General features: G+C 42.5%; 1 protein-coding gene across 1 annotated transcript in view; it reads left to right on the top strand.

Moving 5' to 3' along the window:
• The window catches only part of PLXNC1 (plexin C1), a 137,007-nt gene that overhangs the window by 55,263 nt on the left and 68,496 nt on the right, over positions 1-13,248 (top strand). The window contains exons 6-9 of the mRNA XM_012664045.1: positions 1,128-1,275; positions 5,108-5,195; positions 7,142-7,244; positions 7,386-7,481. Coding sequence (XP_012519499.1) covers positions 1,128-1,275; positions 5,108-5,195; positions 7,142-7,244; positions 7,386-7,481 — 435 coding nt within the window. The remainder of the gene's footprint in view (positions 1-1,127; positions 1,276-5,107; positions 5,196-7,141; positions 7,245-7,385; positions 7,482-13,248) is intronic.

Raw genomic sequence — 13,248 nt, 5'->3', positions numbered from 1 at the left:
ATGAATTTTAAAAGTAGATTTCACAGGCCACCTTCTTTAACTATTATCTAATAATATTAGCAATAAGAAATAGTTGACAAATGTTTCTTAATACCTGGGAGATCAAGGCATGTCCTCTTCAATAAACCCTGGATCAAAGAGGAACAGATGAAAAAAAAAGTCATGTGTTTGGATGAGAATACTTAATAGCACAAAGATAAAAATTTTTCTAACATTAAGGCATATATTTAATACAATGCCAGTTAGACTCATAGTCCCCTCAACGCCTTTGGATAAAATGATCTTAAAGTTCATATGGATAAGTAATGTCTAGGAAATGCTAAGAAAATTATGAAAATAAATATGAAGAAGGAGAGATTTGCCTTATGAGATGCTAAGTATATTTAAAATCATGGTAGTAAAAACGTGATGAAATTGGAATAGAAGTAGATCAATAGATTATCAGAACAGAGCAGAGTTCAGAAATAGATTCCAGATATATGGTAATTTAATATATGACAAAGTGGCATTTCAGTTCAGTGGGAAAAGGAGGTTTGTTTTCTTAATAAATGGTTATAGACATAACTGATTAACCATCTGGATAAAAATAAAGTTAGACTCTTCTCTCACACTATATATAAAAATAAATTCCAGATGGATTGAACATATAAGTTTAAAAAATAAAACAATAATGACATTGGAACAATTTTATATTTGTCTGTATGCTAGAGTTTGGGAAGCACTTTACAGCCAAGACAAGAAACCCTGTATTTGATTACAGAAAAACACATTGTGTAAGGGTAGAAGATGCCACAGACAAAAGTTAGGAGATAAACAGTAGACTAAGAAAACATATGTGTCAGAAATATGATAGATAAGGATTAATATCTACACTATGCAGAGAGCTCCTTAAAATTGATAAGAAAAATACACACACAAATCCAAAAAATGGTCAAAGCATAGAAATAGGCTATTTATAAAAAGAGCGAACCAAATAGCCAATAAAATATCTCTTCTTTACATCAGCTCCTCTGAGATATTCTCCTTCCGGTGGCAGGTCAAAGGGTGAGTTCATGTGAGGCTCAAGAGTGGATGGAAATGATGCAAAAACCATCATTTTTTTTTCCCGTGTCTTCTTCCTCGCACAGACTGTGGTGACGATGGTGGGAAGCTTCTCTCCAAGACACTCGAAGTGTGTGGTGAAGAACGTGGACACCAGCAGGGAGCTCTGCCAGGGCAAAAGTCAGCCAAACCGGACCTGCACCTGTAGCATCCCAACCAGGGCCATCTACAGAGGTAAGTGGGCTCTTCTGGTTTTTTGTCACAAAGTCAAGAAAGCAAGAGAACTTCCCGGGTTCAGACTGCCCAAGGTAACATGTTTAAATATCAGGGAGTCTGAATAGTTCCCTCCTATAGACTCAACTCTCTCCCTACCTGCTGGTCCCCACTTTTCCCCCGGGTCCAGCTCATCTCTGCTCTACCTCATTCCTCGATTCCAGAACCCTACCATCAGATGTGACTAGACAGGGACAGAGGAGGACAAGCTGGATAGGAGAGTGCAGTAAAACCAGACCCCATTGGGCTGATTCTACCCAAACGGTTCTGGTAATTCAGAGATCTGAAAAGCAAGGAACACCCTAGGTGAGGGGAGAAAGTATAATTGCTCGTGTTCTATCAGCTCGAGTTCATTGCATTCATTCGTTCATACAGGAGTATTTATTGAACATCTCCTGTGTGTGAGGCACCATGCCAGGCGCTAGGGATACAGCGATGAAAAAGACTGAGCTGGTCCTTGCTCACAGTATTTACAGCCTGTAGGAGCAGAGATAGTAAACGGCTCATTGCAATGCCATGTGTAAATGCAGGGAACACAGAGACCAAAAAGCACATGAAAAAGGTACCTAACCGGAGTTGGGGGTGGGGGAGGGAGTAAGGAAAGCTTCCTGGAGGAAGTGCTGTGCAGACATGACTGCAGTAGGAGAATTGAGCCAGGCAGAGAGGAGGGGAAGAGTATCGCAGGCAGAGACCAACCTGTATGATCGCCAGGAGGAGAGAAAAGCTTTGTTCCAAGAACAAGAGATTCTGTATGGCTAAGGCACGTGGGCTAGGGGAAGGTGGAAAGCAGAGGGATAGAAAATGGACACCAAAGAAAGCAGCCAGGAGACCATAAGGGGCCCTGTGAACCACAGACTCTGTCCCGGGAGCTGTGATGAGAGGACGAAAGGTTTAAGCTGGAGGCTGGCGCCGTGAGTTACAGTGCAGGGAGGTGTAATGGTGCATTGTCATCTCCTCCTGGAATGTAAGCCCCGTGGGGTGGGACTTCACTGCTGTGCTTAGAACGGTGTCTGGCACGATGTAGCCATTTATAATCAATAAATGTTTGATGAATGAATGAATGAATGGCCGAAGGTGGAGAACAGACCAGAGAAGCGAGAGACTGAAAGACTGAGTTCCAAAGTGTCAGGTAGGAAAGCTGTGACAGTGGTCCGGGTGACAGAGCATGTGAGAGCTGGAGAGGAAGCCTGCGGGACGGAGAGAAGTGGACAGGAGCAGGAGGTGGTTAGGAGGCACGGCGGGCAGTCTGGGCATTCTCCAGTCTCTTCACATGCGAAAGACTAGAAGTAGAGTTAAGTTCATGGCATCGGCCTCCTAGATGGGTGATGATCATCAATGGAGCTGAGTTTTTTGGTGAGAACTGGAGTTACCCAATGCCTTAGTCCTTTCGGGCTGCTATAACAAAATACTTTTGGACCGGGTAATTTATAAACAACAGAAATGTATTATTTACAACTCTCATGGCTGGGGAGTTCGAGATCAAGGCGCCGGCGGGTTGGTTTTCTGTTAAAGGTTTTTTTTGGTTGTTGCTTTGTGTTGGTTCCCCCCTTGGCGGAGGGTTAGGGGGGTTCCCCGGGCCTCTTTTATACAGACACTCATCCCACTCAGGGGTGCAGCCCTCGTGATTTAATCATTTCCCAAAGTCCCCGATCTTAATACCATCACATTGGGTATTAGATCGCAACATATGAATTTTGGGAAGACGCTAACATTCAGACCATGGCACTCAATTGATTTTAAACCCCTCGAAAGGGAATTTGATGCACCAGGCCAGAGATGTGAGCTTAAAAATGCCTCCCAGCCACTGGGCTCATGGTGGTTGTTTGGGTATAAAGTGCTTGGAAAATCAGCTCGATTTCCCATTTTACTTTATCCACACTATGATGCATTTCTGGTTCATTCTGGTCATTAAAATGCAGATCTCGCTCACCTATAAAATACACTTCTGAAATATTTGAGATCACCTTGTAAAACTAATTGGTTGCTTTTAGAGCCTCCTTCAATTGCACTCCACCCTTCACCTGCCCTTTTCTGAATATCTTGCATATTTTGAGCAGGCAAACAAATTCACGTCCCTCTTCTTATACTCAGCCAGCCAGCGGTCATTGCCAAACCTTTGTCCATGGCCTTCTTCAAGCCTAGAATGGCCTCAGCCTTTTCACCAACTCCTCTTTCCCTTCTGCTTTGAAATATTGGGAAAAGTCACCTCTTTCATACAGCCTTGCCAGATTCTGTTCTGACTGCCCCTGTTATTCTAGCACCCTGTTGGTCCTCCACAGGCACCCCTATCTTGTACCCAGGTACTACGTGGAATTCAAAACATTCATATGATGTTTCTTGACTGTGCTGTCATTGTTGTGGTTTTTTTTTTCCTTAAGTTATTTTACCTCTTCTAGAATAACTGTAAATGCTTTCAGAGCAGAGACCACTTCCTTGGGATATTTCCAAATAATGTTTTGTTCATATTTGGTGCTTGGAAAAGTATGGCTTTTGCAATCTTCATCACTGGACGCTTGTAGACGCCATTGGAATGTCTTTTCGCTGGGAGTCCCTCCTCAGCGCTTACTGCCCAGATGTTCCTTCCACTAACATTTGTCAAGTGTCTGTTCAGATGCTCTTGCTGAGAGGTCATGCCAGCTCCCCAAAGCTCCTCGCCTTTCGAACAGAACATTATCATTTCACCTGCTTATGTGAGCAGAATTTCATGTGGAATTCTGGCTTTCAGGGGGAATTTTATTGCTATGGAGAAGTACCTTAAAGTAAGGGTTCTTAGATTTTTCTTAAATTTTAGTCATCAAATTAGGGGTGCCAGCAAAGTCAGGCCAACTTCTTACTTTGTCAAGACTTGAATTCAAAGAGCACCACCTACTATCCCCATTAATTCATAAAAGGAAGAAGATGTTAATATCTTATTAGCACTGGTGCCTGGACAGAATGGGATTTGAAAGGTGCTACTCTGGGCTGGGGCACCCCAACCTGGCTCTATACAGTTGTTCCGTGGGGAACATTGCAACCACAGGTTCTAGACCCACCCCAGGCCTGTTAAATCAGAATATTTAGGAGCATGGCCCTGGAATCTGTATTTTCATCAATTACCCAAGTGATTCTGATAGACAGCTGGGTTTGGGAATCACCGCCTTGATAGAGTGTATATGTTTAAGGAGATAAAGGAAATATTACATTTCTCTAATGCTGATTTAGTAGAGTTTTTAATCTTTCCTATTTTATTCTTTTAGGGTTTTCTAACCAATGGGTAAGTTTTCAAAAGCAAATAAGAAAACCTGCATCATAGATTTGGTGATAGCTGACTCCAAGAATATCACGGGAACCACAGTTTAGAGTTTGTTAAGTAAATATTTGTAGCGTGGATTTTTTCTGAAGGTACAGGATTTCCTTTCAAATGTTCCAGTTTTCATGTTCTAGGCACTTCTTGCTCGGTGACTTGTTTTATTCTTATGCCTTGGCCAATTACAAGCTGAGATAGTGATCCCAGGGAGAGTATGAGATGTAAATGAGCTGTAAAATGGCTTTTTTCCTAGTGATTATCCATGGGAGGCTTGGAACTAGAGTTGGGTTCAGTCTGTTCGGAGGCTTGCACCGTGCACTTTGTCTGCCTGACGTGAATGGCCCACGGGGAAGGAACCACATACTGATTGAAATGTTAGCAAACAGCTGGCACACCCCCGCCCACTCTGCAGACAAGGCAAAAATATTTATTTTTTTGCGTTTACAGCTATGCCCGACTATAGCAGGGATCCACCATAAATGACTTTTTCTCCCCTCTTCGCTCCAGATGTTTTAGTTGTCAACGTGACATTCTCCTTCGGTTCTTGGAATTTATCAGACAGATTCAACTTTACCAACTGCTCATCATTAAGAGAGTAAGATTTTATTTGAAATTTGAATATTCTCTCATTGGTCTTATTTATTTGTTTTATTCCTCAATTTCCTAAAGAACTCTCTTGTGGAATAGAACTTTCCAAAGTGCCTTTTGGAGCATGGCTTAACAGGAGGCAGGAGGGGCCCAGAGCTAAGCAGCCCAGCTCGCTCATCCGGGCCCTGGCGAGAAAGCTGCAGCCGCCAACGAGAGAACCACTGTGCTTAAGTGTTCACACCAACAGGGAAATTTATTTTCCTAAGACCGAGAGGCGGACTTGAAGCAAGGACAGAAGAAGGGGCGCCATAGGTTCTCCCAGATCAGAATGGCTTCTGGAGTTTGGGCAGAACGAGAACGCCTGAGCATGGGGGTCAGGAGAAGTCATACTTGAGAAGGTCAAGGTGAAGTCTCTTTGACCAAAAGAACATGTCCTTTCTGCCCACCCTTTCACCCCCTGTGGCCCCTTTGATCTACGTACACCCCTGAGTTAGGGCCACAGCTCACTCCTTGCTTCTAAAGCAAAGAGAAGACAGAAGAAATGTGTTTCTCAGGTGCCTGACTTTGCAGCTATAAGTTGGGATGGAGGTCCCCATGGAAACAGTGGGAAGCCATGTGAGTGGCGATTCTATAGTTCACTCCATGGTTTGATTGACCACTTGTGTGAGTACCAAATGTGAGTTTCTTTCAGCCTGGCCTGGGAACCATTGTTCCTATGGGGAATTTGAACTTGAAACTGAGCTGGGAGGCTGCTCCAGAGCCCCTCCTCTCTCCCGCAAGGCCTGGCTCAATTATGTCTAAGAAACAGAAGGAATTTAGGGAGAAAAAGTACAAAACTTGATACAGAAAGCCTCAGAAGTCCATGAAAATAGGAAAAAAGGGGGAGAATTAAATAGATCTTTATAGCTCTAAGGGAGTTTAAAGATAATGTAGCTCCCCTGATGCCCAGTTTTAGAGGCCGGATGAAAGGAAGTGACTTGCCTCAGGTCCCATAACTCGGTAATTAAGAACCAGACCTGAAGCCCAGATCCCCACCCCCGGAGCACGAGTGCCCTTTCGGTAGGTGACTGCTTCCTGCGAGGGAAGCACATAGCACAGTCATCACACGTGAGGGGGCAGGACACCCACGCAAGCCACAGACCTGCTTCTGGCTCACTCAGGTGGCCTGTGAACACAGAAGCCAGTCTGAGTTTTCTCCTCCCATCAAAACTGCAGTTTCTGCAGGTCCAAATCTCAGAGTGCTTCAGCATTTCTTGGAGAATATGTAAAATACAGACTGGGTCCCCCCTTGCCCTGACCAGCCCCCTCGCTGTTCCCTCCGGCCTCCCTTGGCTACACACCAGCCCCGAATTCCCTTTTTACCATTCTTTCTTTAACTCCAGTTATTCTTTAAGAGCTTTTCAAGTCCTCCATGGTTGCCCATGCATGATACGTGATTTGATTGGTAGACACAATTCTTCCTTAATTTGATTATAAAACAAACACTGGCAGCCTGTTCCCTGTGCCTGCCAGGTGACACTTTCTGTTTCACATCTTCATCTTCAATGAATGAGGCCTTGCTGGGAGGGGTGGAGGCGGGAAGAGAGCTCAGTCTCCAGGGGACTTACCTGAGGGGGAACAAATAGCAGAACTGGATTCAGAAACAAAGTCGCTGGGTTCCAGCTATCTACAGACCAGCAGGTGACCCCAGCTTCAGGTTTCCATGGCAACACCCCTGCAGGTGTGATTACAGTCCATCAGCCCGAGGGCTTCCCAGAGCAGGCCACAAAGTCAGTCCTCTCCGCCCAGCCTCAAAGGACTGTCCTCTCTCCTCCTGGTTCCTCGCAGTCCGTCCAGGGATTTTTTTTTTTTTAATCTTTTGAATGCTTGCATGCTGCACCACAGAGGGAAATTCTAGAAGATGAACATTTTTCCTGAAAATGTAGGAATCAAGTTGGTTTTCTGTGTTGCCAGATGCCCAGTGTGTGTTGGAACTGGCTGTGCTTGGTGTAAGAGTCAGAGAAGGTGTATCCACCCCTTCATAGCCTGTGACCCTTCTGATTATGTGAGAAACCAGGTAAGGTGACATTTTGGTATTCTAAGGTTTAACCAAAAATAAAATATTTGTGACCACTCAGCCCCACCGTGTCTTTTGTGTTTGTTTCACTCCTTGCATTTCCCACTCATTGGGATGTTGAAGGGATGTTCTCCATTTCAGGAACAATGTCAAGTGGCTGCTGAGAAATCACCCAAGACTTCAGGAGGAGGAAGACCCAAGGAGAGTGAGGGTAACAGAACCAGCCAGGGTGCACAGGTCAGACCCTGTTTTTGCTTGAACAATGGAAAAACCCCCCTTTCAATGACAACGACAACAACTACTAATTTGGGTTCCTCAAAAAAAACTTCTCTATTTTACTTACTACCAAAATTCCCTCTTTTATCTTTGGTTTTTAACCAAGTTTCACTTAATTGGCTCAATATATCAAAGGCTGCACATTCACATAAAAGAAATTAAAACTGTAATTATGAAAAATGATGTTGTTCTGGTAGAAGTACAATTTTAAAGGTGACTTTGTGGCTCACTCGGGGAGAGTTAGAAGGAAGAGTAGCATACCTGAAGGGATTTCAACTTGAACCACATATTATGATTGCATTTCTGGGGGTGAGGTGCGTGGATGGGGTCTATGCAAAGTATGCAAACTAACCTTGATTAGATTGGGTTTTTTTCTTTCTCTGTAGAGACATCGAACCAGTGCTAAAACAAAAAGTTGTTACAGAATTTGTATTTCTCTCTCCCCTTCTTAAAAATGAAATTTCCTTGGAAATTCTTGTTATTTTCTTCATAGTAAATCACCAAGCTCACACGTTGGTCATATTTGAAAAGAGGGGATATGACAACATAAATATTTCCAGGCAGAACATAAGTGACTATGCTCAGAGCTTCACTCAGTCGACTAAAGTTCATTGAGCATCTGTAGGTGGTGAAAAACAAACAAAAAAAGGATGAGCCCTGCTCTCATTAACCTTGTGGTCCAGTAGGAGCAGGCAAATTAAAAACAACAGCCCTGGGAAGAACAGACTCAGTTTTCTACTTCATGACTTTGACTTCTCCACTTGCTGCTGTCTAAGGTCAAGTGCCAACATAAATAAGTAGCACATTTTTAATCATTACTGAAAAGTTCTTAGTAACTTTAGCTGAATTAAGTAACAGGCAGAGGGAATGTGGATCGAAATGGACTATGAAGTTAATTAAAGACATTAGAAAATCTTGGTGTGCCAATATCTTCAGACTTTAAAAGTCTTCAAGGTTTTATTAAGTGATGGGTTACTTTTCTTATCCCATTGGTTTGTAAAACTAAGACATAGTGCCAGGGTCTTGGTTCAGGGAGATAGTGGCTTTTTCTTTTTAATTAAACTTTGTTGTTTCAATTTTTTAAATTTTGGTAAAATACACATAACATAAAATTTACCCTTTCTACTATTTCTAAGCGTACAGTTCAATACTGTTAAGTATATTCACATCGTTATGCAACCAATCGTCCCAACACTTTTCATCTTGTAAAACTGAAACTCTATATTCATTAAACTCTATAACTCTATATTCCTCATCTCTCTTTTCCCCAGCCCCTGGTAAACCACTATTCTATTTTCTGTTTATGAATTTGACTACTCTAGGTACTCGTATAAATGGAATCATACAGTATTTGTCTTTTTGTGACTAGCTTATTTCACTTAGCATAATGTCCTCAAGGTTCATCCATGTGGTAGCATGGGGCAGAATTCCCTTCATTTTTAGGGTTGAATAATATTCCAGGGTATGTGTACAACACATTTTGATTATCCATTCAACCATCTACGAACACTTGGATTGCTTCCACATTTTAGCTATTGTGAGTGATGCTGCCGTAAACATGGGTGTACAACTATTTCTTTGAGACCCTGCTTTCAGTTCTTTTGGGAATATGCCCAGAGGTGGGATTGTTGGATCATGTGGTAATTCTATTTTTAATTCTTTGAGGAACCACCACACTTTTTTCCATAGCAGCTGTACGTGTTACATTCCCACCAACAGTATACGAGGGTTCCAGGTTCTCCACATCCTAGCTAACACTTGTTATTTTCTGATTTTTTTCGACAGGAGCCATCCTAACCAGTATGAGGTGGTATCTCATGGTAGTTTTGATTTGCATTTCCCTAATCATCAGTGATGGTGGGCATCTTTTTATGCTTGCTGGCCATTTGTATATCTTCCTTGGAGAAATGTCTAATCAAGTCCTTTGCCCATTTTTTAATAAAGCTATTTGGTTTTTTGTTGTTGAGTTGTAGGAGTTCTTTATATATTCTGGATATCAACCCCTTATCAGATATATCGTTTGCATGGTATATATCTCCCATTTCATAGGCTGACTTTTCACTCTGTTAATTGTATCCTATAATGTACAGAAGTTTTTAATTTTGATGAAGTCCAATTCAACTGTTTTTTTTTTCCATTATTGCCTGTGTTTTTGGTGTCAGGTCCAAGAAATCATTGCCAAATCCAATGTGATGGATGAGCTTTCCCACTATGTTTACCTCTAAAGATTTTTAGCTCATATATTTTAGTCTTTGATCCACTTTGAGTTAATTTTTGTGTATGGTGTAAGGTAAGGGCCCAACTTCATTCTTTTGCATATGGATATCTAATTTTCCCAGCACTGTTTGTTAAAAAAGAATGTTCTTTTCCCATTGAATGGTCTTGGCACCCCCGTTGAAAATCATTTGACCATATATGTGTGGGTTTATTTCTGGGTGCTCTCTTCTATTCTATTGGTCTATACGTCTGCCTTTATGTTGGTGCCACGCTGTTGGATTACTATAGCTTTGTAGTGAATTTTGAAATCAGGAAGTGTGAGTCCTTCAACTTTGTTCTCCTTTTTCAAGATTATTTTAGAAAAAAATAAACATTTAATTTTGAGATAAGTGTAGATTCACCTGTAGTTGTAAGGAAATAATGCTTATATCTTTTACTCAGCTTCCTTCAGTAGTAACATCTTGCAAAACCTAGCACAGTGTCACAGCCGGGACACTGGCATTGACAGCAGTCAAGACACAGAGCAGCTCCATCATCGCAAGGCTCCCTGGGTTGCCCTTTTATGGTCACACCCACTTCCCTCCTCCCTCCCACTCCCCATCTCTGATGCCTGGCAACCACTAATCTGTTCTCCATTTCTATAATTTTGTCATTTAAAGAATTTCATATAAATGGAATCATCCAGATGTACTCTTTGGGGGATTGGCTTTTTAAACTCAACATAATTCTCTGGAAATTCATCCTAGTTCTTTTATGTATCAATAATTCGTTCCTTTTTATTGCTGAGTTGAGGTCCAGGCAGTGGCTTTTTAAACTTCTTTTATTTTAAAGAAAAAAAAAAGTCACTACATCCTGGTTTCCTGTGTTGAGTCTTTCAGCACCTTTTGAATTGTGGTTAAAAGAACTAGGGTCACCAGAAGAGAAGGAGGACGCTGAAATGAAACAAAAGCCCAGATCTGTCTTGAGTGCTTCTCTGTGGATTACCTTTCTGAGTTTGGAGAAAGATATTTTGTTGATGCTGAAATGTTTTCTTTAAATATATGACTCAGAACAGAGTCTCTCTTTTGTTTGGTGGGGAATGGAGTGTTATTTTCACAGGAGGGATTTCTCATGCTCTGTGAAACACTGCTGTCTTTCATTATTGTGTGGCACGTGTAACGTTCTGGTTTCCACTTTGGGTTGTCCTGTTAGCCTTGAACGAAGCACCCAATGTCTTTGCAACTCTTTTCCTACCAGAGAGGCCATTGGTAGCTTTGTTTTAATGCATCTTCCCACATCCCCTATGTACCGAGTGCTTCCTATGTGCCAAGCACAGTCCTAGGCATCTAGGATCCTGAACTTGGGTTGATTCTTCCTGGAGGTAGCACCTCCATTAAGCACCTATTAGATGCCGTTATGCTGAGCTCCACGGATACCATGAGGAGGACATGAATCAGGCCCATCTCTAGCCATCAGTCTCAAGAATCTTATCTATGAGTACATAGATAAGGAGATTTTTTCAAAATGTTAACATGGGGAAAGTACCTGAAAGTGTACAAACCAGAGAGCCTCTCTGTGCCCGGAGCCTTGTCTGAGTCCTTTCTGTTTGTTTAAGCCCAGTGCCTGGCAGTTAAAAACAGTCAGTGTGGTTGGTTAAGTCTTTGGTGGCTGGATGGATTCACTGTTGGCGATGGCATTTCAGCCCACCTTAGAGGAACAGGTATGTGAATGTGGGTATTCTAAGCAGAGGAACAAACATGAGCAAAAGTGTGGGGGCAGGGGCCAGAGAATTCCAGGACACTCATTAGAAGAAACTCTAAGTAATTCAATTTGGCTGGCGAAGAGGATGCAGGAAATTATGGGACATAGACTGAAATGACCCTGGAGTCTGCATGTGTAGGGCCTTACATACCAGCCCCAGGAATTTTAACTGTATTCTCCAGTGGCAATGGAATGCTATTCAGGACTTTTTTCTTTAATGTATGAATTTGCTCATCCAAGGTTGTGGTACTTATGGGACAGGTCCTGGTTCAATCCCAGCTGGGCCAGTAGCCCTCACACTGTTTCATGGCCCCAAGACCCACCCCTATCTACACCCTGATCCAGAAACACATGCTTTCATCTATCAAGGAGTCTGCATTAAGGAAAAGCATTACCAAAATAGGGAAACAAGCTCAAAAATCTCTGTATGATCTTGGATGAAGAGTATTTTCAGCTATAAAGGCCAGTGTCTGTCTGTCTCTCTCTCTCTCTCCCTCCTCCCTCCCCCGACACATTTAGGAGTGAAACCATGTCAGGGAGCACTGGCCCTGTCACTCTGCCCTAATCACTTCTCTTTCCATTTCTTAACGATCTTATGTGTGGTGCCTTCAGCCACTGACAGCAGAGATAGCTGCTTTCTCTTTCGTGTGTTCAAGGAAAGATTGCGAAGATCTATGATATGATGTCACTTTAATATTTGTTATTATGCTCAATATGTTCACCGCTATAGGGCAGAAATAAACCATACAAAGCCATGCCTCCTGCTCTTGAGCAGTTTATATTCAAATTATTCTTTCTTTCTCTTCCTGGCAGTCTCCTCTCCTCTTCCTCCCTCACATTTGAATATGCATTTTAATTTCTCACAGACAATCCAAGGGAACTCTTTTGAGGACCTTGCCTTCAAAAGTGAAATTAAATCTCACATATACCTTGTTGAGTAGCTTCTATGGGCCCAGCACTGTGCTAGGTACCATAGGATTCAATTCCAAGCATTCATTCGAAATGTGTTTATTGAGCAACTACTATGTGCTAGACAGGCAGGCAAAATGTGTGTCTGCATGGAGCTTACATTTTAGGACTTACACTATTTCGGAGGAAGTAAGATTCATTTTCATGAAACAGTTGACTGTGCATAACACAAAAAGATATAAGAAAGAATGCCAGAATGTACTACATTAAATAGTGGTAGCTGATATCTGTTGAGCCTGTGCTATGCCCTGAGCTCAGAGTATTTCTTTATTTAAGCCTCACAGTGGACCTATTTTCCCCATTTTATAGGCAAGGAAATTTTGGCTGAGAGAGAGTAAGCAGGTAGTAAACGGTGGATAAGAGATTTGAACCCAGGCAATCTGACTCAACACAATTTTAACCACTACCCTACATTGTCTGACCTAAATTGAATATAAACAAGGGTTAAACCGTGTGGTATTTGTGATACAAGTCAGGGTGGAAGGAGGAAACTCATATTGGCTTCTCTTGGCATTAGAATATCAAAGCCTATGGGTGGGAGCAAGACCTCCAGCGGTGGCCAGGCTGAGGGGGGAGTGCGTTAGCATCAAAGAGGAGGGAAGAGAGGGGTAGGTTAGGGTGTGATCAGAGGAAGAGAGTCAGACCCAGGCAAGGCTGGGCATTGACTCCAAGACAGGGAGAGCAGAAGAGGCTTAGCTGGGCAACTGAGGCCCTTAGCAGAGAGCAGCAGCAAGAATTGCGCGCTCATGTTGAAACTTGGCCCGGGGTGGATTGTGAGGGCTGGGTTTAAGTTGGAATCGGG

Source organism: Propithecus coquereli, unplaced genomic scaffold (genome assembly GCF_000956105.1).
Source record: "Propithecus coquereli isolate 6110/MARCELLA unplaced genomic scaffold, Pcoq_1.0 Scaffold85, whole genome shotgun sequence".
In the NCBI taxonomy this organism is placed as follows: domain Eukaryota; kingdom Metazoa; phylum Chordata; class Mammalia; order Primates; family Indriidae; genus Propithecus; species Propithecus coquereli.
This window is presented reverse-complemented; position numbering and strand designations above follow the sequence as displayed.